The sequence below is a fragment of the Phaenicophaeus curvirostris genome, chromosome 1 (assembly GCF_032191515.1).
Source record: "Phaenicophaeus curvirostris isolate KB17595 chromosome 1, BPBGC_Pcur_1.0, whole genome shotgun sequence".
Classification (NCBI taxonomy): domain Eukaryota; kingdom Metazoa; phylum Chordata; class Aves; order Cuculiformes; family Cuculidae; genus Phaenicophaeus; species Phaenicophaeus curvirostris.
In genome coordinates, this window is record NC_091392.1 from 85895585 (window position 1) to 85922695 (window position 27111).

At 47.5% G+C, this 27111-nt stretch overlaps 1 protein-coding gene across 1 annotated transcript; it reads left to right on the top strand.

Annotated features, from left to right (window-relative positions):
• The first annotated feature begins 832 nt into the window (after positions 1–832).
• HGD (homogentisate 1,2-dioxygenase) lies at positions 833–27111 on the top strand. The gene is made up of 14 exons (XM_069867075.1): positions 833–981; positions 5799–5870; positions 8937–9025; positions 11091–11196; positions 15129–15188; positions 15687–15778; positions 16440–16474; positions 17853–17932; positions 18068–18167; positions 20434–20558; positions 21143–21247; positions 22392–22518; positions 26089–26270; positions 26741–27111. Exons 1-14 carry the CDS (start codon positions 967–969, stop codon positions 26870–26872), a joined length of 1320 nt encoding a protein of 439 aa, XP_069723176.1. The 5' UTR covers positions 833–966; the 3' UTR covers positions 26873–27111.

Genomic DNA, 27111 nt, shown 5'->3' on the forward strand with positions numbered 1-27111 from the left:
TAGGGTGAACTCACTTATTCGCAGCCTCTGCCTTGAGGTGGAGAAATCCTCCCTGCTGGAGCAATTTTTTTGTGGGAAGGCTGGCAGAGACCAAGGTATGGAGAGAGCCTTCCTGGACAAACAGTATGACAGCAAGCAGTAAGGGAGACTTAAACATGATTCATAACTTGGAGATTACTCAGTCTGTATTCTTCTAGAGCCTAACAAGGGAGTCCAGGTCTGTGGTTCAAGATTTTCAGGTACTGCTATAATAAAATGATGGAAGTTCCCAGTTACATTCTATGATTCTATGATTCTATGAACTAAATAGATTTATTTTTCCTGCAGCTTCTGGAAATGTAAAGCTGCTTTCATTATTATTCTGCAGCTAAATGTTTGCTGCCACTCCTGCCTCAGCAACAGCTGTCTTGAAAAATATTAATATTGCAGTATGTGTAAGTTCTCCCTAGCCCTAATCACAGGAACACAAAATCTTCCCTCACTTTTGGCCCCAAAATGCTGTGTAATGTTGCCACACTATGTTTAACAAATATCACTGCCTTCACCAGGACAGGGATGCAATCCTTTCTATAACCAGTGTAACATGGCTCAGAAGCATAGTGAACAAGTCTTTGTTACCCATTTAGAGGGTTGTATATGAAAATTTCTAGAGGAATAATTTATGAAAGAAGCTTATAAAACAGTTGCAAAAATGGCTTTTCTGTGTTCTTAAACCCCTTACCCTCAATTATTATCTTCAAATCGATCTTGGGGTTGGTGTGGTGAAGGGCCAGTGTTTGGTTAAACACAGACTGGGCTGAGCAAACAGGCTGAAAACTCCCTTGGACTTTCTCACTTCCAGCACTGTCAGCCTGCCACCAGCCCAGCTCAGTCAACCAGTTAGCAGGCTTTGCTTAGCAGGCTGCATCAGCCAGATACCTGCTTGAGGTCTGAGTCTGCTCCAAGAGAAGGAAGACCAGGAGAAAGATGACGGGCTTGCAGGTAAGGAGTCGGGTGCCTGCGCCCCAGCAGTGTTGGCTGCAGTCACCCCTTCTCAGCTGACACCGATTGTTTGGTGGCTGTTTCATTTTCAGATGCCCCTCTTTTACGTTTCAAAGTGTGGTTTTGAGTGTCTCTTGAGATAAAGGATTTTGCTGTGTTTTATCTATAAATAGTTCTTTTCCCCCTCTTCTCCTCCATCTTCCCCGGCAGCCCAAGGAAGCCTCAGCTCCATTCCAGAGCAGTTTCTCAGCCCCCCTCACGGGGCACACTGGCACAGTGGGGCTCCAGCCAAGCCCTCCTCTTCCAGCTTCAGGGGGAAGCCAGCGGGAGCTTTCCTGCTGCCCTTTGCCAGAGCATGGGGGAGTCCTGGGAGAAGGGCTGTATGTGGTGGGTTTATGGCTCAGGGCACACAAGACTCAAATCTGAATTTTCACCCTGAATCTCATCAGCATCTCCTCATTGTTGTGGCATCCTGGCCACCCCAGGACTTTTGGGGTGCATGAGCAATGCTGTAGCAAGCAGGGGCAGCAAAAGAACTGCCCAGAACTGCATTGGGTCTCAAGAGCTTGTACAGGACCATCATGTTTCTCCTCAGGCTTTGGGGCTGTCATCCTTACTAAGCCTCTTCCTTGCTCTTGATGTGCCTGAGATATATATGTATACTCTCCTTCGCCACCTTCTGTGATGCTTATTATTTTAACATAGTGGTCTTACTGTCTTCTTATCTGTCTCTGAAGAGTCCTGTCTCCTCATACAGTAAAATTTTGCCACGTCTCTTCCTTGCCTCTCCCTGAAAGCCCCCCAGCTCTCACTATCCTCTTTCCGCAGTGGGGCAGCCCCTGTACCACTCCGGAGTGGCCAACTGGTTTCTGTCATCGCTGTGACAGAATCTTCCCTGTCCATCTTTGACTCATTCCTAGCAGATCCTGACACCTTGTTGGCCACCGTGACTGCAGCTACAGGCTGAGCACAGTCCTGCCCAGAGCTGACTGGGGGAACAGGCTGCTCTGCCAGCACCTCTTCTCCGAGACATCATACACCTCCATACCGTCATCACGTGTGTCCACCCCACCTTCTCTTGGCATCTTTCCTAAAATACCATTGCTTCACCCTTGCTCTCCACTCCTCCTGGCATCCATTCCTCTCTGCCCTTCTCCACTGAGTGGCCTGGCCCACCTGGAGGCACTGTAGCAGCACCAGGGCAGAGCTCCAGCCTGGGTGTTTGAAAGGAGGTTGTGGAGCCCTGTGCAGAGAATGAAAGACCTGCTGTGCTCATTGCCCCAAATGTTCTTGTCCCTGTATCTGCAGGTTTGTTTTAGACACTCCGTTACTGACTCGACTGAGCTGATACTGAGCCTTTTGTCTAGAGATGAATATTGTTTTCCTGTGTCCTGCAGCAGGAGCCGATAGAGAAGTGTATTATGCAGCATTTGAAGAAGGGCCTTAATTATTTTGCAGACTATGTGTTCAGACTTCAAATGTGTTTCTCCCATGCCTGCTGTCTAATCCAGTGAACAAAAGGTTATGGTTTATAGGTCAGAGCACAACACCCATTGCGAGCACTCTGTTTTGCATCCTGGTTATTCCAATCAATGAGCTTTGCTGAATTTTTTATGCAGTGCTGGGCTTTTATCTCTCCCAATTTATTGAAAAACAACAAAACAAAAACAAGAGTGGACTCCAATGAATTCCTAAGAACCCATTTGCATAAAAAGCTACAGGATCTTGAACAAAATAACAACTGTAATTAAAAGCAGAAGTGAAGACAAAGGACCATAGAAAACTTTTACAGAAAAAACACTAGCCCAAAATAGTTCCCATCACTCTACTTGACCTGGATGTGGCTAGAAACTCCAGAGGACAGGCAGGGACCTACAGGGAGGTCGCTTTGAACCAAAATCCTATTGCTGTGCCATGGAGAAAAAGGGTTTGTTTCCATCTATCCAGATTTTTTCATCCAGTAAGGATATTTTGGTGTTGGGTGGGCAGAAAAGGGTCATTTTTCTTGGCTCAGAACTACCTTGCGCAAGGCAAACTGAGAGATCAGATATGAGCTCAGGGGGCTGGCAGGAAGAAGGGCTGTGGTGTGTGTGGTCCTTGCACCATCACTCCTGACCAGCCTGCATCACCAGGGTCCCTGTGTTGGTGCCCCAGAGCCCTGGAACATGACACCTCTGGTGCAGGCGGGGAGCCGTGTCACATAGCTATTTTTGGCAGCCCAAGTACTGTGTTTGACACTGGCCCCTAAGGGGGAAGAAGAGAAACTTCTCTGAGGTTTGCCACGGGGAAAGACAAAATAATGCGAGTGAATGAAAAAAGCCATTCTGAACATCCAGGCAAAGTCTTGAAGCCACACTCAGATTGAGAAATCACTAGTAGGACGACGTCCCCCCTCCTGCGGCTGCAGCCCTGCCAATGTCTTTATTTTCAGCCCTCAATGCAGTTACCTGAGGATTATGTTTTTTTTCTTGTCGTGGAAGAAAATACTCGGCCCAACAATGATGCAGCAGCTTCTGTCCCCGCTGTCAGGGCGATGAGGCGATGCCACCCTCTCCCACCGCCTCTTCCCCAACTCGATTTGCCCTGCCCCGGCTCACTCAGCCTCCTGACTCGCTGGGCGATGACCAGCAGCTCTGCAGCCCCTGGTGCTGCACAGGCGAGGAAAGCAGCGGCTCTCCATCCAGCCCAGTGGGAAGCTGCCTGCATTGCTGCACGCAGGAGCCAGCTGCCTGCGCAGGACTGGCGAGGTGCAGCACCAACATGGGCACAGAACAGTTGCTGTCACAAGATGCTTGCTGCTGAGTTGGTTTTCTTTCCTTCCCCATTCCTAGCAAGCAGGAACAAATGAGCTTTTGAGGATGAGGATGGGCAGCCCAGCTGTGGTGGTCACAGGCTTTTTAGCCTGAAGGATGGGTGATGAATTTCTCACAGCAAAACCTCTGTGCCTCCTTTCCTCCCACCCCAGCACCATGACAAGGGGCTGCCGGGGAGCCCACACCAGACACCAAAACCACAGACTGTTTGCTCCTAGCTCTCCACCGGCTTTAAGCATTTTGCAGGTGATGCTCAGCAAAGCAGCCTGCATGTTCCATTAACCCTCTCCTTGCTGTGCTAATGGCAGACCCTGCTGGGCCTTTCTGGCTACACCTCCAGAAAATAAGCATGCCACCCTCTTCCTCTCTTCCCTTTTCTCCTCTGTTCATCAAGGCTGCCCCACAGGCACACGCTCTGGCCACCTCTACATTGCTGGCAGAGAAGGATGCAGTGCGGATGTCTCAGTTGATTCTGGAACTGCTGCAGTCCCATCAGATATTGCTGCATTTCCGTTTAAAAGAGGGGAGGGGAAAAAAAAAGGGAAAAAAAAAAAGAAATAAGCGCTCCAGTACAATACATTTGCCAAAGCTGCTTAGGTGACCTGATGCTTTGCATATCAATATGCTTCTTGCAGAACCCAGTGGAGAGCAGAGTCTTAGTGATGTACAGATGTACCTCCATTTGTAAGAAGTAGAGAAATAGCCTCCTGGAAAGTGAGATGGTTCAGGTTAAGCAGGGCTACCAGACAGCTTGTCTCTTCCTGGGAACAGGCTTTTCTTACAGGTCACTGAAAGGTAGTGGAGGAAAGCAAGCAGTTTGTTAGGAAGTTTCAGGTTTGCTGTCTGAGTGTCTGCCACACTGGGAAATTTGGGGGGGGGGGGGGGGAGGTGCAAATTGCATGAGGCTGAGAACCCCTGGCAGAAATATCCAGGCACTATAATAATATGAAACAGCTATAGGGGCTTTGGCACTCTATTTTTGTGTCAGTTCTGTGTTTCCTGGGGTGTCACACCACTTGCTGTGCCACAGCCACCCCACCACAGCAAGCATCAACCCAAGCATCATGACTCCTGGGCTTTGCCATTCCAGTGCTGCTGTGTGAAGGCAGATGAGTACCCCAGCTACTCTTGCAGCTGATAGAAAGGAGCATTAATATTTAACTCTCTCCCCAGGCCATGGACCTGAGCCATTGATTGCTGCCAAAACACCTCTGCGTTCACGCAGAGTTCAACAGAGTTGCTTCATGCCTTTCTAAAGGTTCTGAAGGGACTGTATTTACACTTCTGTCAGTGCAAAGCCAAGGACTCTGTTATATCTGCTTCCTTTGTGCATCTCAGGTTTACTGTGGGGCTTTTCTTAGTGCCGCAAAGCTGGGACATGCATCCTCCAGAGTCCTGTGCCTTTTAGCCCTGCTCAGACCACAGCAGCTGCAAGCAGGGCAGGCATGGGAGTGCTTGCAGGTCTGTTCCATCTGTGGGTCTCTTGGGTATACATTACCCTAGAAAACCAGATAATCACCTGGTAATGGATTAATTCTTGCTCTTGCATAGAGGACAGTTCATGCCCAAGTGGGCAATACTTATTTAGGGCAAAAATCAGTGACACAGTTTAAGTGACAACCAGGTTTCCCTTCCTCTCTCATCCCAACTGCATTTTGACCTTTCCCTTGATGGTCATAGGGATGTATCACAAGAATCCAATAAACAAACGGCCCCCAGTTTCAGTCCCTGAGCATCCAAGGACTCAGTGCCCTAATCTGCAAGGCAATCTGCAGATTTTGGAACATCCATGATTCAAGCAAAGTCAGATTTACCTTGGATGAGGCTAGCACACCATGAACAGTTCTTCCTATACATCACCCTGTTGTTCTTGACTCTGACTGCATATGTCTTAATGCATACAAAGTGCCTGCAAAAATGCATGAGGAAGTGATGGATATGTTGTTTGGAGAGGTTTTGCTTGTGCTTTCAAAACACTGATAAGTTGTGTGGTTTATTTTGCAGTACATGTCAGGATTTGGAAATGAACATGTTTCTGAGGATCCACGCTGTCCAGGAGCTTTACCGGAGGGACAGGTATTGAATTTTTTAAAGTCCTTTATTAAAATGACATGGAATAGAGTGAATATCTGTTCCCTCAGCTTCTTTTTATCTTAACATTTTTCTTTTCTCTCGGCCACCACTGAAGTCTCCAAGTGCTTTTTTATGCAGGACTGGAATAATAAGATGCTGGGGAAAATCAGAATTAAAGATTTCCATTAATATGTTCTATTTCTGAGTTACTCATAAGCTTACAAGTTTCACCTAGAGGGACAGGACTTGCCTGAATTACCTCCACTCAATACCATTTTTTCCAAAAGGAGCTTGCAATACAAGTGGCTCAGACACATTGAGAAGGAAGCCATCAGTTCTGCAACAATCTGGAGCAGAAGCCTGAAGCTTGGCAGAGAAACAGTCCTCAGGCAGGAGACAGCTTTCAGGATTGCTGTAGGAACTGCGTTTGACAAAGCTGCCTCATAAGCCTTTGGCAGGACAACAACTTCTTTGTAGAGAGGGGACAAGAATCATAGAATCATAAATCATAGAATCATAGAATCACCAGGCCAGCACCCTCCTCTCCACAACCTCCTTTCAGGTAGTTGTAGAGAGCAATGAGGTCTCCCCTCAGCCTCCTCTTCTCCAGGCTAAACAACCCCAGCTCTCTCAGCCATTCCTCATAAGGCCTCTTCTCACCAGCTTCGTCACTCAAATGCCTGTGGTAATAAAACAACAAAAGCTTTCTTATAAGTAAGTGACTTCTGAACAGGTTAGATGAAAATAAATTGTGTTGAGTTGTTTTGTTTTAAAGAAAGGAGTCATGATCCATGTACTGCTAGCCACTGAGTTCACAGAGGCAACAACAAAACCCTGAAGAATTAAAGCTCCCTCATCTCCTTTACAATAGTCTCCTTCACCCCAACACACGTTTAAGGCTGGCTGTGCCCTCCCTAGGATTCCCTGTAATCCCTTGGACTTGTATGGAAGCATTTTATGCTTAGTCAATGACAACACTTGGTGTTCCTCATCATCCTCTGTGCAAAGCGGCCAGCAGAATTAAGGTCAAATAGGGCCTTTCACCCTCTGTTTTTCCTGAGTTTTCTGTATCTCCCTAGTTCTGGATTTTTACACATTGTGTGCCAGAGTGGACAGTAACACACAACACTAGGACATGTTAAACGTGAATATAGGTTCCTCAGACCTGTGTTGCATCCTGCGGTGTGCCCAAAAGGAAGAAAAACTGCTCTGCTGGATCAGACTGATGGCTCAGCCAGTGCAGTGTCTTGTTTCTGAGATTGGCTATAGCAGACAGATGGGTGGAGAAAACATGTAAGAAAGAGGCACCTGGAAACTGGGAGATCAATAGCGGTGACTGCTGGTCTGAACAGGCAGTGCTCCAGTGCTGGGCTGTGGTGTGTGTGCTCCTCCTGATTTCTCACAGCAGCACCTCTTTCCAGAGGAGGAGGAGGAGGACACCAGTGATCCCCCAGCTCCTGGTGGAGGTCCTCTCATCTGGACAGAGTGTGGGCTTGGTGTCAAAGAGTTAACAGAAAAATCTGAAAACGGGTTAGACAATAAAATCTCCAGTCCCAGGAGCGGATCCTTTCTCCTCCGCAGTATTTAGAGGACTGTCATCTGCAGCAGTGCTGGCTAAGATAAAAATGACAAGGGCTATTGATCCCCCCGCTTCATCGCATACCCATACTGACAAGACAGAGTTTCAGGGCTGGAAGCATGGTGCATTATGAGAGCTTTCTCTTCCTTCTCCCCGCCCGTCAGGGCAGTGCTTGATACTGTATGGATGGCTTGATGCGCTCAGCCACAGCAGGATGACAGGATGCTAAAGTGGACCTTGCAGGAGGGCGATGGGATAGCAAACTGCGTATGACTGTCCCACCAGCGTAACTCCTGCAGTTCTTGGATGCCTTTGCTCCTTGCTGATCTCAAACAAATAGATGCTGTCCTACTTAGATAAAAAATGCTTAGTTTCATTTCTCTGAAAGGGAGGATTCTATCCTTCACTTATGAACTCACAAGGGCTGCTTGTGAGCAAAGGCTCCCACACAGGTCACTCCCACTCTTGGGCAGCAAACATCACCAGCAGGAGGAACCAGCACACCAATGAAATGCCTGCTCTGGACATTCCTTCCCTGAGCAGAGGACAGGAGGTGAAGAGGGCATTTAATGTGTAGGAGGAAAGGAGCAAAGATGCATCTGCTGAGAGAATATAAGCCCTCCAGAAAGCCAGACGGGCATGGTGCTCTGGAGCTGCCTCTCTGATCTCATAAGGTTTTGTGCATAATAATCGTCTGCTTTGCAGTCTGTAAGCATTGGGAATAATCCCCTTTTCACTGACGCTCGTGTTACCGACCCTACTGACCACTGCCCCATACAGTTGCCTCAGTGGCTGTGCCAACTCCTTAGGGCACTCCTATAGCCTTCCACTTGCATGTGCGAATGGGTTTTGGAGTCTGGATGGTATTCACAGGGCATCCAGCCTCACAAGAAGAAGATATTACTACTAGGCTGATGCATAGACTGAGGAGTGCAGTCCCCGCCATGGCACCGGGGCACCGACACTTGTCCAGGGAAGAGCAACAAAGCTGTTGAAGGGGCTGGAGCACAAATCTTATGAGGGACTTGGGTTGTTCAGCCTAGAGAAGAGGAGGCTGAGGAGAGACCTCATCGCTGTCAACAACTGCCTGAAAGGAGGTTGTAGAGAGGTGGATTTTGGACTCTTCCCCCAAGTGATACATGCTAGGATGAGAGGGAATGGCCTCAAGTTGCACCAGGGGAGGTTCAAACTGGACATTAGGAAAAATTTCTTCACTGGAAGGGTTCTCAGGCACTGGCAGCACCTGCCTGGGGAAGTGGTTGAGTTCCCATCCCTGGAGGGATTTAAAAGATGGGTAGATGAAGTTCTTAGGAATGTGGTTCAGTAAGGGAAAGGCACAGTTGTACTCAATGATCTCAAAGGGTTTTTCCAACCTAGTGATTCTATGATTCTACAACCAGGCACCCACCTCAGTGCTCTGCCGGGGGCTCCAGAGCTAAATCCAATGCCTCCGCTTCTCACTCCTTATTTTTAATTCTTCTTCCATGCAGAATAACCCACAAGTCTGCCCATATGGCCTTTACGCTGAACAGCTCTCAGGCTCTGCCTTCACGTGTCCCCGGCCCACGAATAAGCGAAGGTACCGTGACCCCCAGCAGTGGGCGGGTGATGTGGGGGGCTTGGGGTGAGTGGCAGAGAGCAGTGGAGAGGCTGCTTCCATGCCACTAGCACTTTCTGTGAGCCTGGGCAGGTGAAAAATCTCCACCATGTGCTAGGAGAGGGGTAAGGGAAGAAAGCCATGGGAAAGGGAGAGGGAAGGCTTCAGTGGGGCAAGTAGGTTGCGAAAATGCTGAGGGAGTGTCAGGATGGGGAGGAAAATGGTTTTCTGAGTGAAGGGAGGAAGGGGAGGGGATGTTCATGGAGGCCAGATGGTCTTGAGGGGTTCTGTGTGCTATGTGGAACAACCTCAGGGTTTCAGCACTGATGCTCTCATGAAACTATCACCACTGTGACTGGCATGGGTAAGCACCTGATGGACAGTATCAAAACCAAACCTCCGAGCAGGATTCTTCCCTCCTCCTAGGGGACACTCCTGCACACTGCCCAGGAGGTGCTAGCTCGGGCTGTGCCCCTTTTGGGGCAGACCAGGGGCTCAGACCAGCACCAGGCACCCAGCATGATGCTTACTCGGCATTTCCAGCAGTGCTGGGGACAGCTTGTTCCAGCCAGCAGCAAATGTCCCAGGGCTCTGTTGTGGTCATTGTGCTCCAGCCATAACCAGATTGCAGAAGGCAAATTTTTCATTTTGTTTCTCCCGTGCCAGCTTTTCTGTCCCTTCTGTTGTTCGTTCAAATGAAAGGCAAATGCATCATCTGAGCTGCCTAGCAGAGCTCTGCTCTCCAGGCTGGTGCCAGATCGTGGTGTGCGTGGGAAAGAGATGAATCATTGTTTGCTGCATGAAGATGTCCTTGATGGAAATTTTCCAGCTCTCAAGGGAGAGCTCCCTCCTCCCCTATCCCACCCACCCAAACTGCAACCACTGCTGTTAACACATCAAAGAAATTGGCAGATCTGCTCAGGCTTTCCTGATTACCTCTGCTCTCCTGCTTAATTAAAAGCCTGGCTTTGGGCTTGGCCGTGGCTGTGCACAGTGTGCAGGTGCCGGCCACAGCCACAGGAGCAGCCAGGACAGCAGAGGCTGCAGCCACAGTAGGCAGCAAGGAAGAAGAATGATGATCCCAGGCAGTGATGGAGGTGTGGGGGACCTCCTACAGCAGTAGGAAGCATCATCCACCATAAAACTCTAATCTTTGCTGCATGGGCTCACTGATGATCCTATCGGCATGGTCAGCCTGGCATAGGAGGCTACTTTCAGTAATCTATCCAAATTCAGATGCTAACTGTGACCTTCTGTCTCCTGAAAACTCTTCTATCCTTTCAGTTAGATACTGTTCTCCAAGTCTTGTCTGAGCCGCTTTGTAGCTGTGTTTAAACAGGCATTTTCCCCCCCACCTCAGAGATACCTGCGTTTCAGCCACAGGTTCAGTTGTATCTTTATTTTTTAATAAATACATATGTGTTTATCACAGAACCTCTAGGTTGGAAAAGACCCCCAGGATCATCAAGTCGAAACATTCCTGTCAAACACTAAACCATGCCCCTCAGCACCTCATCCGCCCGTCTTTAAACACCTCCAGGGAAGGTGATACAACCACCTCCCTGGGCAGCTTCTGCCAGTGCCCAATGACCCTTTCCATGAAAAATTTTTTCTTATGTCCAGCCTGAACCTCCCCTGGTGGAGCTTGAGGCCATTCCCTCTCATCCTGTCCCTTGTCACTTGGGAGAAGAGGCCATCTCCCTGCTCTCCACAACCCCCTTTCAGATAGATGTAGAGAGCAATAAGGTCTCCCCTCAGCCTTCTAATTTTTATGTGAGTGTGAACATATGTAATTACATGCATATACACATATTGACATTTACCTACATGTAACAGCATCTATTTGTAGTTAGAGCCTGTAATAAAAAAAACACATCTCTCTGGATGTCTCTGGGTGTGAACTGCTGTTTGATATTTAATACGTCTTTTGGTCCAGTTGCCACCAATGTAAATTTTATAAATGCCTTTAAAAGCTCAATCAGCCAACAGCCACCCAGAGGGTTTAACCTCTGCCCCAGATTAATCCAAGTCTTTTCCTTCTTTGTAGCTGGCTGTATCGGATACTACCTTCAGTCTGCCACAAACCCTTCAAACCTTTTGAGGAGGGCCACTTGACACACAACTGGGATGAAGTAGAGCCTGACCCCAACCAGGTAATCGTGCTGGAAAGAGAGAAAGAATCGTCCTGCCAGGAGTACAGTCAAATATTAAGCTAACCAGGGGTGCAAAGGCACTGAGGTGCAAGAGGCCTGAGGAGAGCCGCCAGGAGCTGGAGGTGTGGCAAACAGAGGAGCTGGGTGCTGACTGCCATCCATTGTTCCTCACCTATGGGTCACCCAAGGAAGGACAGCCCATGATGTGATGCTTGTTGGTTCCCACCTCGATGGATGCTTGTGCTGCTTCCCAGCACAGCCACAGTGCCACGAGGTTTCGTCTGTGCTATCTAGCATCTCTCTCGGGATCTCTTGTTGGCCACCTCTCAGGGTTCTTCCTCCTCCTCTTTGGTGTCCCACATCAAAGGCTTATCATGTCCGAGCCTGGAAGGCAGAGCAGCAATATGTCTCTGCCATTCATCTTCTCCTTCCCTGTGCTTTCAGAGAGGCTGCTGGCTGCCAGCCCAATTCTCTGCAGCCCTCATGGGAAGTCAAGCTTCATTCTGGAGAGTCACACAGAGACATGGCATTTGTCTTCCTCTGTTATGGCCTCGCCATCTTCTTTAATCATAATTTCTTCCCTGCCAGCTCAAGAACATTTGGCTCTGCTAATCTGACCCTCTCCTCCTGCTGTTCTTCTCTCAACATCATTTCACGGTCATCAGTTTTTACTCCTCTCAGGTTTCGCCCTTTCATACATCATCATTAGCTAATTTCTAGCCTCCCAGCAACTTCACCATTTGTCTAAATATTTTCCCAGTTCTGCTGGAATATGATTTCCAGCCACTGACCAAGGAGTGTTGACAGGCTCGCACTTAGCTGCCTTTGGATGAAGTTGTTGGATGGCATCTGTTACCACTTCATCCATCTCTGAAGCCCTTTTGCATCTTACATCTACCATTACAGTTATTTACCATTATGGTAGTTCCAAGATGCCCGGCTTTCAAGCATCTCAAGCCATTTAGGCACTATGCATCTTTTACCTAAGGGAACAGCAACGATTCTTCTGTTCAGTCTCTCTCTCTCTCACTCCTTTCAATAGTGATCATCAGACCCAGGGGGGTTATTTCCAAGCAGTAAGTGGGAGCCACCTTCCTGCTTTCCTTCTCCTCCTCTTTGAAGCAGAGCCAGAGACTCTGGGTCAGTTTGCTGGACAAGACAAATGATTCCTTGTGGTACTTTATGTTTCATCCAGCTCTCTTTAAGATTTCCCTAGTGTTATCCGTCTAAAATGATGGCCATATGGACCTGCCTTATGCAAAGCTCATTGAAGTCAATAGGAAAAAAATCCTTTAATGTTGTCTAAAATCACTGTCAGAATTATAAAAGACACTGGTGGCAAAACAGGAAAAAGGGCAAAGGTGATAAAAAGTATGCAGTGGCATCCATGTAAGAAATGCTGAAACAGGGCAAAGCTCTCTAGCCTGGAACAGAGTTGACCAAGGGAAGCTATGATTGAGGGCTGGGGAGAAAATGAATATCAATAGCCAATGTCAAGTTAAAAAAAAAATGACATCATAAACTGAGAAATTTCTTGCCAGAGAATGTGGGTGAGTTCAAAAGGTGATTGGACAAACTTTGGAGAGATTAAACCTATAAAGTAAAGGTAAGCACAGTGGTGCCCTATCTCAGGAGGCTTACAGATCATATCTCAGGGAAACAAAACTAAAAGCTTCCTCCTTTTAAGCATCTGCTGCCAGCTGCCGCTGGCTACCTTAGACTTCTCTTCCAGCTCAGGGCACTCATTTTCTCTTCTTGCATTGGGTGGACCCTAAATGCAGCAGTGATGCACTTGGCCAACAGCACGTAGAGCCAGGCAGTCGCTTAGCATTTGCAAGTGTTACAGAGGAGGAGGACAAGACACCATTTTCAGTTACCAGCAACAGGCTGGATGACAAACTGATTTCCTGCTCTCCTTGTCCCACAGGAATGACAACTGTGGAGATAACTGAAGAGAACAAAGTGAAAATGAAGATTCACTATACTTATTTAATCTGTAGACTTACTGTCATCTTCTGCATTGTTCAGTGAGAGAATTCAATTCCCTTTAGACCGTCTTTACACCTGATATTTATTTCTCCTTTTTTCCCCAGTCCTTCTCATCTTTTACCTAGTCTTTCTCATCTTTTCCCCAGTCTTTCTCATCTTCTATCCTCTCTTTCCAGTCTTCAGTCTTCACGTGTTCTTTGTGTCAGTGTTTCCCGATGGATTCTGTCCACAGTTCCCCATTCCCTTAAAACAATCATTAAAGGAATAGTTCACATTCAGATGCCACCGCTGGCCTTCACAGCTGCCATGAATTGAGCAGAAGTCAAAGAGGGTTCCGCTGCTAGGGGTGGCAGCAGGCTCAGGAGCACCTTCTGGTCATGCTTTGCATTGACTCTGATTTGTGTCTAGGAGGCTATCTTGAAAACCAAAACCCCAAAGCTTTTAACAAAGTCCAAAACCAAAACCTGAGGTTCACCACCCTCTTATTGGCTCATCTGCAAGGTGTCAATACCTCGCAAGGGTCACATCTGATCTGCTGGCACATGTGTTTGATGGTTCCATCCAGAACATGTGGTTTCTCCAGCAGCCTCTTCCCCTCCACCCAGCACCACAGCAGTATGACTCCAAGCAGGCATTGGCACAGAGCCACCCAGGTCTCCTGGGGAGGAAAAACGTGGCTCTTCCTGGCAGCAAGCAGGACGGAGGGAAGAAGTAATAAGGGATGGATCCAACCTAGGCAACCCAGGGCTGCTGTGAAGGTGTAGCAGTGGGATGCCCTCAGAAAGCAGATGGCTTTGGAGAGCAGAGAGGAGAGGGCCAAGCTGTGGGGCCAGTGATGAGCCCCTGCTGTGCTCAGCTTTACTGGCAGATGCACTCACTGGGCACAGTCTCTTGTTTCCTCCCAAGGCCAGCTTTACAGGAAAGCCTGACAAGTTGCCTGGGCACCCACGTTTTGATTTGTGCTTGGAAAACTTCCATGAGGCTTGGGGGCATTAAATATATTTGCATTCCTTTCAAATTTAGCTGAGATTTCACACAGTTCAAAACTTTTGGGAGAAGCAGGTACACACACACGGTCCTGTAAGCTTTGTTTTCTCAGGCCACCAGCCTAAAGACGTGTCAAGAACCACCAGGTTGGGTAGCTAAAAGCAAGAAAATGTTCTTGTGGATTCCCAGAGTCACAAGCATTTTCTTCTGGGGTCAAGTGTGTCGATGCAGAGGATATATTTGGCAGCTGGCCATGTCAACTTCCTCCTAATTTGGGGTCTTGTTAGTCCTCACTGAATGCCCCCTCCCACTGAGGGGCTCTCAGACACAGCACCTCATTCCCAAGAGCTGCGAAGACCCTTAATATGATATAAGTGGTAATAAATACTTTGGATTCCTCTGGCACCTTCTCCCTGAGGATCTCAGCAGGCTCTGCGAGAAGCAATTAGTGCTGCTCACAGCTCCCACTCACGCTGCTAGAGATATTTCTGCTTTGGATGTGGGGAAAATGAGGTGGAGCGAACAGGAGTGTTATGCTCAGGTCATGAAGAGAGTGAATCATTCAGTGTGGAGTGGAGTACAGAACTGTGGCAATGTGGCTGTGGAAAGCCATCTCATCTGAATTTCTTTGCTCTCAATAGTGTTGTTAGTAATAGAAAAAGAGACAGCTTTTAAATGGGATTTTTTTTTTTTAAACTTGGCATTACGCAGGTCTGCCAATTATTTCACAAAATTATGATTCAAAAGGGAAAAAAAACTCCATAAATCAAAAGAAACCTGTAAGCCAAATTAAGCAAGGCAATGAGGAAAGAAAAAGCTAGCTCAGCTAGCAGAGGACAAGGAAGCGGGGGGGCAGGGGACGGTGGAGGACAGGAGTCTGCTTTCCTTTAAATTGCCACCGACTGCATTATAACCAGCATCATTGCTTTCTTGCTTTTTTTTTTGCTGCAATCTAGCTGCGATGGAAACCTTTTGAGATCCCCAAAGCCCCTCAGAATAAACTGGACTTTGTGAGCGTAAGTAGGACCAGGACAACCGGGCATCCTCTGTGTCTGCTCCCCCTTAGAGGGTAGTGGAGTTTATGGGATGCTCAGCACTGGGCTAAGAGCAGTGAGTTTGACACCTCTGGGCTTGCAGAGCATCCACGGTAGGAAGTCAGAGGTGGGTGCCTGACAGCGGGCTTGATTTTCTTTGTTGCCTTTCAATGAACTCTTCCAAAAAAATACCCAGCTGAACTCCCAGACCTCCCCATTCACTGGGCAGGAAAACACTAGCTTACATGAATTACTAAGAAACCCTTAAAAGAGAGAGAGGGAGAAATAAAAGATGTATATAAAGATATCTTACATATCTTTAAAGATTTTAAAGACAAGCCAATGTGAGAGGCTGGTAGTGGTATGGGAAGCAGGGAGAGGGGTGAGCCTCAGCAAGGGTGTGGGATGAGGGGATGAAAGGGAGCTGGCCCCTGCTCCACTGCCTGTCACTCACTCCTGATGCTTTGGGTTTGCCTGTAGGGGCTGCACACCCTGTGCGGTGCCGGTGAGCCCAGAGGACGCAACGGCATCGCTGTCCATATTTTTGTCTGCAACACCTCCATGCTTGACAGGTCAGTCACTGCTATGCTGGAGCCCTGGGCTGCCCTGAGCTGGCTGCCTGCATGGGTACACCTGCTGTGCTTGAGTCCAGCTGCTCCCAACATTGCCATCTCTATGTCTCTGCGTTCCTGTGTGCACAGGCAAAAACGTTCACAGTACCTGTGGCAGGTGTTTATGAAGCAGGTTGTGTTCCATGGCCAAATGCTGGGGGAGTGGGTAGGCAGCCACCGAGAGAAGAAAGGAGCTAGATGTGCAGATGCAGCAAGAGGGGATGTGTTGGATCCAGGCATTCTCGTTCAAGGGACTGGAGCTGCTCCTTGGAGGTCAACACACATACAATCACTGATGGGCATCACCACTCCTGCAGTGACTCACAGGGGAATTCAGCCTTGCTCCCTAGTTTGCAAAGCCTGATGCACCCATGGGCACAAAGGCAAGGACTCAGTAGATGTTGGAGATCTCGATTCCAGGCTGGGCACATTAAACCTCCCTGCCCCCTCGGCACTGGCCCATATACTGCATTTGCTGACCTGCAAATGACTTTTCTGCTGCTGAAGGGGAGACCTCTGCCGTGTCAATCTCCAAGTTCAAAACTCCCCAGCTGTGGCTGCAGTGTGTGCAAGTGCCTGGGGTTTATGGCACCTTGACCTTCCTGTTCTCTTTTTTCTTTAGATGCCTTTATAATTCGGATGGCGACTTCCTGATTGGTGAGTTGGTGCTTCAGCTTTTCCTTCCCCCCATGAGGGTCCACCTGATTTGCCACCTGCCTTCCTCTTGCTCCTCCAGAGCCTGGCTCCTACAGCCAAGACTTGGCTTCACCCTCCTGCCATCCAGATTTGGTGGTCTGGCACCAGCTGGGCTGTTGGGCAAGTTGCACTGCTCGTGTGGAGCTCAGCACACATCTGTGCCAGACCTCAACTCTTTTTTGAGCAGTGACCCAGCTTCCTTGCCGTGGTGCTTGGGGGTTGCTACCCGGCACTCCACAGATTGGTATCAGGCACACCACAGGCAGAGGTTTTCTGGAAAACAAAAGCCTCAGGATTTCTGAACAGTTTACAGCTAGATGCCTTTGTTGCTTCTGTCCAAGAGTGTTTGGCATGGCAGCTCAGATCCCACGCTGTGCCAGCCTCAGGCACCCAGACTGCCACGATGAGTGTTGAGGTTGGCACATGAAGTGAGCACATGCTGAAAAATATTCTGAGCAGTAAGGGTAGCCTGGTATTTGCTTGTATCTTTCTTGACTGAGGGACAGAAAATCCTTGGGGCCACCAACAGAAACAATTTTCCCATAAAATGGCTATGAAATTGTTCTCATTCCCCTCCCTCACTACTGTGAAGTAAAAGGGCTAGGACAGTTTTTGTAAATCTGCTACTTTTTCAAGTCAAAATGTAAAATCTCCTGTGCCTGGGTAGTCCAGGAAAATAATGTAGGCATTAGTGAAGCCTTACCCTTGGGAAGCAGGGAGAATTGGTTATTCCCAGACATCTCACACCGCCAAGGCCGTGACAAGAATGGGTGTGGTCACCATTTTACATTAAGATCATGATAGGGACAGGTATGGCCCTGGATATATAAAGACTCATTTATCTTCACTTGAAAGGGTTGTCAAGTACTGGAACAGGCTGCCCAGGGAAGTGGTGGATTCTCCATCTCTGGAGGTTTAAGAGACATGTAGATGTGGTGCTTAGAGATATTGTTTGGAGATGGACTTGGCAGTGTTAGGTGTACAGTTGGACACAATGATCTTAGCTGTCTTTTCCAACCAAAGCAATCCTATGATTCTATCTGGACTTGGTGTCCATGGCACCACCCCTGCATCAAGGGAATGGGAAGTGGTGAACAGCTTAACCTCCCATAGGCACCTGCTGTGACAGGGGGGCCATGGGGCTGGTCTGGCACCTCTCCCTCCTGCACAGGTATCTTTGCAGCAAGGCTCTGCATGGGAGAGGGAGACCGGTCCTGCTGTGAAGCAGGGTCAGAAAAGGTCCATTGCTCGTCCTTGGAGCCCAGGTGCTCGTGGTGGACAGGGAGGAAGGAATTCGCAATGTTGCTTCAGCTCTTCTGCCTGCATTTTGTTTCCACAGTGCCCCAGCAAGGGAAACTGCTCATCACAACTGAGTTTGGGAAGATGCTAGTGGAGCCCAATGAAATCTGTGTCATCCAGGTAAGGGCTGATTGCACCTTGCTTGTGGTGCAGAGACTGACATTGGAGCAAGCCAGCCCCAGCTCCTGCATTCAGCTGTTCATGGTTTGTCAGGAACATCCTATGAGGACCCTAGTATCTTCCTTTATTTTCCAGCAAGGAATGCGTTTCAGTGTGGAGGTGTTTGGAGAGACCAGAGGCTACATCCTGGAGGTGTACGGGGCACACTTCGAGCTGCCTGACCTGGGACCCATTGGTAACAATCTCCCATCAGGTCTACAGTGAATTTCATAGAGACAGCCAGGAATTACAAGCCCAAATCCATCCTTTCCTATCCTCTGTAATAAAACCTCCTGTGCACACACTCCTCCTCAAAAATGCTTTCCATCCTGGCACTGCTATTCCTCAGCAAAGCAAGCAGCCCAGTTGTCCTAAGATTCCCTTAGGTCTAAAAGGAGCATTTCTCCCTGTCTTTTCCTCTTTCTCTCTTCCCTTCTTACCTGGGAGTGACTGTCTGCTGAGTCTGAATCTGCTTCTACCAAAACGAACTCAAAAGGCCATCAGTGCTGATGCCCCTTACTTATAGATTTGGCATGAACTGGAGTAAAAGGAGGTAGTTTACCTGGTAAAAGGAAAGTACATTTCAGAAGCAACAGATAACCTTGAAGCCCCATTTTAGACTTAATCAAGTGTTTTCCCCCCACACCTCTGTGAACAGAGGTGCCTTAGAGCTCTAGAGCGCCTTAGTGTCAGAAGCTGTTCTCCTTGGAGAATTCAAAACCAATGAAACGAGCAGCGCAGGACTGGGATCAGCAACACATTCACATCTCTATATTGTGCTGGTAGGGTGGATCTGTCTTCACTGAGCACAGGTCTAGCTATCTCATAAATCATAGTTCTTCTCTGCCAGCTGCCTCCTAGTCTGTGCAATGTCACACACTGCAAAGGTGCGGCCTCTTGCTGCCGTGATGAAGATATTACGAGACTGCATGGCATCTGAAGCCCCACTGCCCCTGCTGTGATTTCCCAGCCAGCTTTCTGGAGGTGATCAGCTCAGGTTATTTCACCTTCCTTATTCCTGGGGTACTTGACTCCAGACTCTTCTTGCTGAGAAAAACACCTCCTGGTTACTGCTGCTAAGATTGTCTCAGGGAAAAAAGGTGAAAATTCCCTTGTAACAGCTGAAATAACTACAAAACTGGAACCAACAGTTCTCCACTTTTAAACTGGTGGTTTAGGTTTGGTTGGTTTTCATTTTTGGAGGGGGGGTGGTCCCACTAGACAGGTGTGGCTTTATAGTCCTCAGTGAGATCTAAAAGACTGGCCATGCTTGAAGTAAACTGCCTATGCATTATCAGTCAGTAAAAAGCTTAGTGTGGCCCACCTGCATTCAGAAGAGCTTTGCAAACATCTCATGGCCATAGTGAAACCAAAGCCAGTTGTTCTTGCTGTGGAAACTGACCCAGTCTGCAACCGTTTGATGGGACTGGGCACATGTCTTTCTGTATTGAGCATACAGTGATTTTTCAGCAGCTTTCCTGTCAGCCAGCTGAGGTTATCTGCCTTCACTCCTTGCTCTCTATGCTTGTTCCACTGGACTATTGATATTGTTGTCCCAGCCTGTTTGTAGCAAGTTTTCCCATTAGCTCCTTTTTCAGACACTGTTGGACTGGGTTGGGGGAGAGAATTTTTTCCAGTCTTCAGAAGGAATCTTTTATAGGGTTCACTTTCTGGAAGAATGAAAATGAGTGCACTTGACTGTAAACCTTTTCAGGAAGAGGTAATTACAAGAGCTCCTCTTCTCACCACCTACCCACCTTCTCCTCAGAGACCAAGATCCTTTGTATTTCCGTCTTACTTTATTCTAACTTCACATATCTCTTGCAAAATGACAGCTGGAGAAAACCACTGACTGTTAAACCTTAGCAGCAGGTAGTAATGTCTGCATTTTTATCCAAGAAATTCAAACCTACTTTGTAACAATAATACCAATGAGAAGAAGAACACTTCAGCACCCTTATGGTGCTTTGCACTTCGAAAATGCACTCCTTGCACTAAGCAACCCCTCAATGTGCCCAGAGTCTGTAGGTATTGCTAGCCCTTATTTTATTACTCTTTTTGCAAGCATTCAGAAGTGTATTTGGCCCCCTCATGACATGACTCATAACTTCTGCATGATTAAGTGTCCAAACAGCAGGATACCCAGGAACAGAGAGAAATTCACTCTCCACTTTTAGCTTAATTCCTGCCCTTAACTGGTGATGAAGTATTAATCTTGTTCAGAGAGGAACTAGGGGTGACCTGTCTTAGTTGCATAATGGGAGCATGGACTTAAATGCTAGGATGTACCTACTCATAGAATCACAAGAAGTCCATGACTGTCTCAGGTTTTGTAGCGGGCCAAGAAGCAGTGAGGTCATTCAACATGCAGAAGGGCACCCACAAAGCCAGGAAATTGCATCAGCCCCTCACTTTGCCTCCAGGCTGCCCAAAGAGCTCTGGCATCTCTTTTACTTTTGCAGGAGCCAATGGCCTGGCTAACCCGCGTGATTTCTTGGTGCCCGTTGCATGGTACGAGGACCGCCAAGTGCCAGGAGGCTACACGGTGATCAGCAAGTACCAGGGCAAGCTGTTTGCAGCCCAGCAGGTGAGGATGCCCCCAGAAAACAGGTAACACTGAAGGGAAGTGACTGCCAGTGCATGGCCTGCGATATTTAACACACTAGCAGCTACATACTCTCAGAAGGTCCTGCTGGGTTAAGTGGAGCAGGACTGAACTCTTGCCTTGCTGGATGATTCATCTTCACAGCTGAAGCTTCTCAGTCTGGAAAAAAAAAAGTGTTTGTGAAGATTTTGTTGCTGAAAGATTCAATGATGGTCTTGGTCTCACTGTTCCCAGTGAGACAGCAACAGAATAGAAAAAAAAGAAGCTGGGGCTGCTGTGGAAAGCCAGGGTTCCCTTACCAGAAAGCTAGTGCTGCAGCTGGCCTTGTTCAAGCACTGCCTAGGCTCTCAAAAGCTCTTAGAGACCAAACCCTAGAGGGAGTGATGAGGCTCACCAAGTGGAAGTGATGAGGAAAACCTCATCCTCACCATGTCAGGCTGTGCTTAAAGGGCTGATGATGTACCAGCTCACTGGCACTAAACCCATTTTTAATTTGGGAAAGATCAGTGCTCTGCAGCAAGTTGGAAGGCTGTGTATGGTAAACCTCTGTCTCTTTGATTTGGTAGGATTTCTCCCCCTTCAATGTTGTGGCCTGGCATGGGAACTACACACCATACAAATACCATCTGGAAAAATTCATGGTCATTAATTCTGTTGCTTTTGACCACGCGGTAAGTTCTGGAGCTGGGCAAGGCAGAGTGACATTGCATGGATACTTTACCATCCAAACTCACCCTGAGCTCCAGGGTCTCAATGCCTGTTAAAAAATACTCCGTACTCTAATAAACAGCGTGAAATCTCTAGTGCTGCTTTTCATGGGTGCAAACCAAGTGCTGCTAGAGAAAGTCAACCTCCTTTATGATACAAAGACATAACTGGAGGTTATCAGCCTCTGAAGGAGCTTTATGCAGCTTAGCATAGAATTTCTGCACCCTGGAGGAGAGCTGAATACTGAAGCCAACACCATGCAACTCAGCAAAAAGGCTTTTCTTCAGATTCTTGCCTTGATTTATTTCTTGCAATTGCACTGATTCCTTCCCTCTGAGCTCAGCACTGAAATTCATTCAAAGAGCTGGCATCTTTCATTACAATAATTTCTAGATCTTATGGAAAATAACTAAAGCCAAAACTAATGTGAGCAGCTCTTCTAAAAAGGAAACCAGCCCAGTGGGAGAAGTGCCTGCAGTGATGCCACCTCTTGGCACTGTTTCTGCAAGTGGGTGTGCAAGGAGACTGGAGCATTTCTAGTGAGACAACCAGCAGAAAGTATTGTTTAAATTCCAGAAAAACCTGCCAAGAGAAGGATGGTTTTGGGATCAAAGCCCAGAAAATCAATTTACTGGACTAGAGACTTCAAAAATCCTTGAAGCAAGCCACAATTTCTTTGTGCTCTGTTCTCCCTGTTTGTAAACTAACAGGGCTATGAGGCTAGATGCCTCCAGAAGGATGTTCCTGTCCCATGCAAATGGCTAAGGAAGAGGTACGGTTTCGTAGAAGGAGACTGTTTCTGGAATTGCAGTACCCTGTCTTGCGGGGCCATCCCTCCCCTGCACCTGTGCTGCCAGCTTGAAGGGTATCATTGCTGGGGCAGGGAAAGCTCTTCAAGGCTGCCTAAAGGAAGAACCATCTAGTCCCATCGCTTTTCTCCAATGCTAGCAAAAGAGCATCACAAATATCACCCACATCACCAAGTGCTGGTGGTGAAAGTGTTTTGGCTAGGTGGAGGCTGTATCAGTCAGGCTTATCAGCTGGATTACCTGAGCAGATAGCTCTGAGCCCAGCTCTGTTTAATGCTTTTTGCTTTTCCTTTTTCAGGATCCTTCTATCTTCACTGTCCTGACAGCCAAGTCAACCCGTCCTGGAGTGGCACTTGCTGACTTTGTCATATTCCCCCCACGATGGGGGGTTGCGAACAACACCTTCCGTCCACCATACTACCACCGTACGTCTGCTCTTTGTTGGTTGTGGCTGAGTACAGGACTGCAGGGAAAAAAACAAGCCTCCATTAATTTAAGAGCATGTACAGGGAAGAAGCAGTCTGATTTGTTGCCCTTAGCAGAGTTAGAGTCAGCTTCTTAGAGTCAGTCAGTTCTCCCTGGAAAACGAACAAACCCAAAGATGTTCCTATTTAGAGTATCTCAGGAAAACTCAGAGGTGATGGGCTGGCAGTGTCCGCATAGATGGATGTGTCTGTACTCAAGGGGCTCCCACTGAGACCGGGTGTATATTGAACTTGGCATTGCACAAATGCATCAGAAATTGTGCTGTCATCCAGCCACAAATTGTTTAATATCTCATTACAGTACACAGATAAAGAACAGGAGAAAGGAAAATAAAACATCACAGGTGGTGAGAAGCACAGAGCTGCCCAAGGCCCCTCTCAGGGTGAGATCAAAGTTATGGCAAAGGATTGAAATGGCTCTCCTGAGCTCTTCTTCACCACCTGCATAGTGATGGAGGTACCTCTGGCATGTCAGAACCCAGAGATCAGGAACTGGTCTGCTCCTCAGTCAATTTGTTGATTTGGGGCGTATTTGGTTGCCATTGCCAGAGTTGGCTTCTTTTCAGCAGTTTTTTGGTTTCGTCTTGGCAGAGCATAGCTACACATTGCACTGAGTGGATGCTAAAAGACCAATTGCCCACAAGAGATCACCCTTCCAGGGTAGGGATGAGGCAACTTGCTCTATGAGATTGCGGCAGAAAGCTTGCTCATGCTTCAACCCTTCTATTTACAGCTAAAAGGCCCCATCTCAGAATCTTTCAATGTTGCACTACGGTCACTTTGAAGTGCTGAGGGGCTTTCTGCACACTTACTAACCACAGTTTAATTGCCAGCTTCTCCTGCTACTTAGACATATTTCCAAGTGTCTTGGGGGCTGGCAGAATTAGCGGCACTTGCCAGCACAGTAGGCAGCTGTGCTGCCATCTGAGCAAATCCCACAGAAAAAGTCCTGCCCTATTGTACTGCTTCCTTTCCAATAATGAGTGTGACATGGAAATGTGTCTCCTGACCGTCTGGGATAGTGCCAAATCACAGTTACGTCTTTTATTACACCTTAGAAGGTGGGGGATCTGGTCAGTTTATCACAATTAAGTAGCTGCACATCAGCAGAGCTGTGCTTTCCACAGTCACCTCGTGTTAAACAACATGAACTTCTTCAGCCTTGCGTAGTCTGTTGTAAAATACAGAAAAAATAACTCATTCTCTTGTCTGTTGTAAGCTAAGCAACAGACAAGCAGGCAGCTACCACGACTACTCACTTGACCCCAGTACTTCAGCCATAGGCTTGGGGACTAAATTCATGATGAGCAGGATGGTTGCCTGCTCTAGCTCAGCCATGGAGGGGGCAGAGCTTGAGTGGATAAGGCAGACATCTCAATGGTCAAGTATCAAGACACTGCACATTAGTTCCCTCTGCAATTAGTGCAGTGATGAGAATTTCATGCCATTAGAGAGGCATAACAGGACAGAGCACCTCTGGGGAGGGAGCACGAGTTCAACACTGCTGAACTCTCTGCAAGTATTTTACAAGAGGCCTGCTTTGTTTGCCAGGTATCCCCTGTTGCCTCGTCTTCTCAGGTGCAGTGGAAAGCTTTTGTTCAGAGAATTTTGGTGCACTCAGAGTCACAGTTTTCACTTGTCTTAACTTTGCTCCAAATACAAATACAGCTATGGTGGTCCAAATATTCCCCCCTTGACACCATAACAGTTTCACAAACAAAGGTGGCTGTGCAGTTCATAAATACTGGCTTCTCTTGGTCACCTTTCTACATCCCTGGAGGCTGTGAACTACTCCTAGGGTCTTCAGACCACAGGTTGAAAAACTATTTCTGATAGAGCTTTTACACTGTATATTGTATCTGTATCTAGGAGAGTAACTGTGTGATTGTCATTCCACTGGGACCTCATACCTAATGGCCACTGAGGGGTTTTAACTTCACAGCATCCTGCTTGCATAAGAGAGTGCTGTTTTACCAACAGGAAATGGAGCTGCACCTAATTTCTTGGGGTGACGTAGGAAATCTGCAAACAAATAAGAAACGGGATTCAGTGCAGTTCTTACATCCTAGCCTGGTTTCTTAGTCACCAGCCTGTTCTTCCTAAGCAGTTGTACGAGTCCTGTTGCAGATGCACTGGCAATCCAGCTCTTAGGGTCTGTACAGCAGTCTGAGTGCACCAAGCGCTGTATGTGAGCGAGATTCAATGAGATACTGACAACTCAGGACGAAAATAAATAAATGTTCATGTACATATATAGGCCAACTCTGCTTTGAGCTAGATTTGTTTTGTTGTTAAACATTTCAGAGCCTGGACTGTACTTAACGAAGACCTAAGTAGTGGTCAAAAAGGGCTATATATAACGTAGCTACAGAAGCATGTCCTGGTTTTGCAAAAACTGATCGCTAAGCAGAAAGTTGCCATATTGTTCAGTCACATCAGGTCTACTAAAGCTGAAAGCTTGGGATGGTAGTTGTTAAAGTACTTCCCTTCCAGGAAGCATAACTCGGTAACTCAGAAAGTACTGAATAATTAGATACAGCCATCCTTGCCTAAGTGAGTGGTATATCCATTGGTTTCAGAGGGTCTACTTAAAATTATTCTTCCTTGGGGAAAGATGAATTTGGCCTCCTGTCTTTGGGCACACAGTGGCTCTCGAGAAATAAGAAAATAATGCATGAACCAGAAGCAGAAGGTACTGAAATGCCTGGCTGGACTGGAAGAAGATTATTGGACAAAATCACTTAAAGCCTGCAACCTGGAAGAGCAGACCAAGCTCTCTGACTGGACTGCCAGCCAGAGATTTTATGCTTCAGTGCCCGTAACACAGGGATAATACACTGAACCTTCTTTCCAGCACTTTAGCATCTCCAATCCAAGTCCGTAAATATCAGGTTGCATCATACAGTCCGTATGCAGGTGTAGTAGTTACATAGCTCAAGCAGACAGGAAAAGCACATGTCTACCAACATCAATGCACCTTCCTTAGGGAGTTCTCTGTTTTTGAATCCAGATAATCAACAGTCTCTTCTTTGGGTCTCTTCTCCCAGGTAACAAGTGATAGGATGAGAGGAAATGGCCTCAAGTTGCACTATGGGAGGTTCAGATTGGACATCAGAAAAAAATTCTTGACTGAAAGAGGAGTCAAGCATTGAACTGGCTGCCCAGGGAAGTGGTGGAGTCTCCATCACTGGAGGTGTTCAAAAAGCGTGTAGACATGGCACTTTTGGGACATGGTTTAGTAGACACAGTGGTGTAGGTCTGATGGTTGGACTCGATGATCTTGAAGGTCTTTTCCAACCTCAATGATTCTATGATTCTATGGTACAAGTGGAATAAAACCTGTACAGCTTTACTAGCATTGCCTGTAGGTTCCCAGTGGCACCCGGCTCAGGAACCTACATTCCACTCACTGTCTGTTCCAGCTTAGCTTGTGGGTTTCGAGGAGCTTACAGAACAGCTGCGATGCCTCCCAATAACTGCACTGCAACCTCTTTTCTACGCCTCCTGCAGGGAACTGCATGAGTGAGTTCATGGGGCTCATCAAAGGCCACTACGAAGCAAAGGAGGAAGGATTCCAGCCTGGAGGGGCCAGCTTGCACAGCATGATGACTCCTCACGGGCCAGATGCTGACTGTTTTGAGAAGGCAAGCAAAGCCAAGCTGGTGCCTGAGAGGGTTGCAGAAGGGACAATGGTAAGGAGCTAAGGGAGACAGTAACATTTTAAACAGCATATTGCAGCTTTGCCACTCTCAAAGTACAGCCTACCTTCTTGCTGGCAAGTTGGAAAAGTACTGGGGCCAAACAGCTGCAGCATTCACCTCTCTTACCGATCAGCACTACGCAGCTCCCAGGAGCTCCTCTGGAGACATGGGATGCCAGGCAGTTTTGATCATCTGCCCACATAAATTGTTGCCTGAGCAGGAAGCTGGGAATTTTCATGCTGATTAATTTAATTTTTGTCTTAGCCTATGGACAAAGAAATGAAACCCCTTATTTCCTCCTTTCTCCACCCCCTAAAATCTAATGATGATCATCAACAGATCTTGAACTAGGGCTTTTGGAACAACCTGTCCCTCTTGGGCATGCAGGAATTCAGCCACTCCTTGCCTGGATGCAGACTCTCACTCCTCTCCCACTAAGCTACCTTCCCTCTTCCCAACAGGCCTTCATGTTTGAATCATCCCTCAGCATGGCCGTAACCAAATGGGGCCTCCAGACCTCCAACCGCCTAGATAAAAACTACTACAAGTGCTGGGAACCTTTGACCAGCCATTTCAACCCTAAGCGCAAGTAAAGAGAAGTATCTGTTTCTTGCAATACACGAGTGAAGACAGGGAAATCCAGCATACTGTATGGCAGCACAGTTGACTTGGACAATGCAGAGGGCTCCAGCACAGAATGCAATTTCCAGCAGCAACCAAGCCATGAAAATGATCATGCCTATGTAACTTGGGTAATGCAGTAAAAAAAGACCACTGTTCTTAGCTTTCAACTATGCAATTAAAGCTTTCCTGGTGATGCACTGAAATTGAA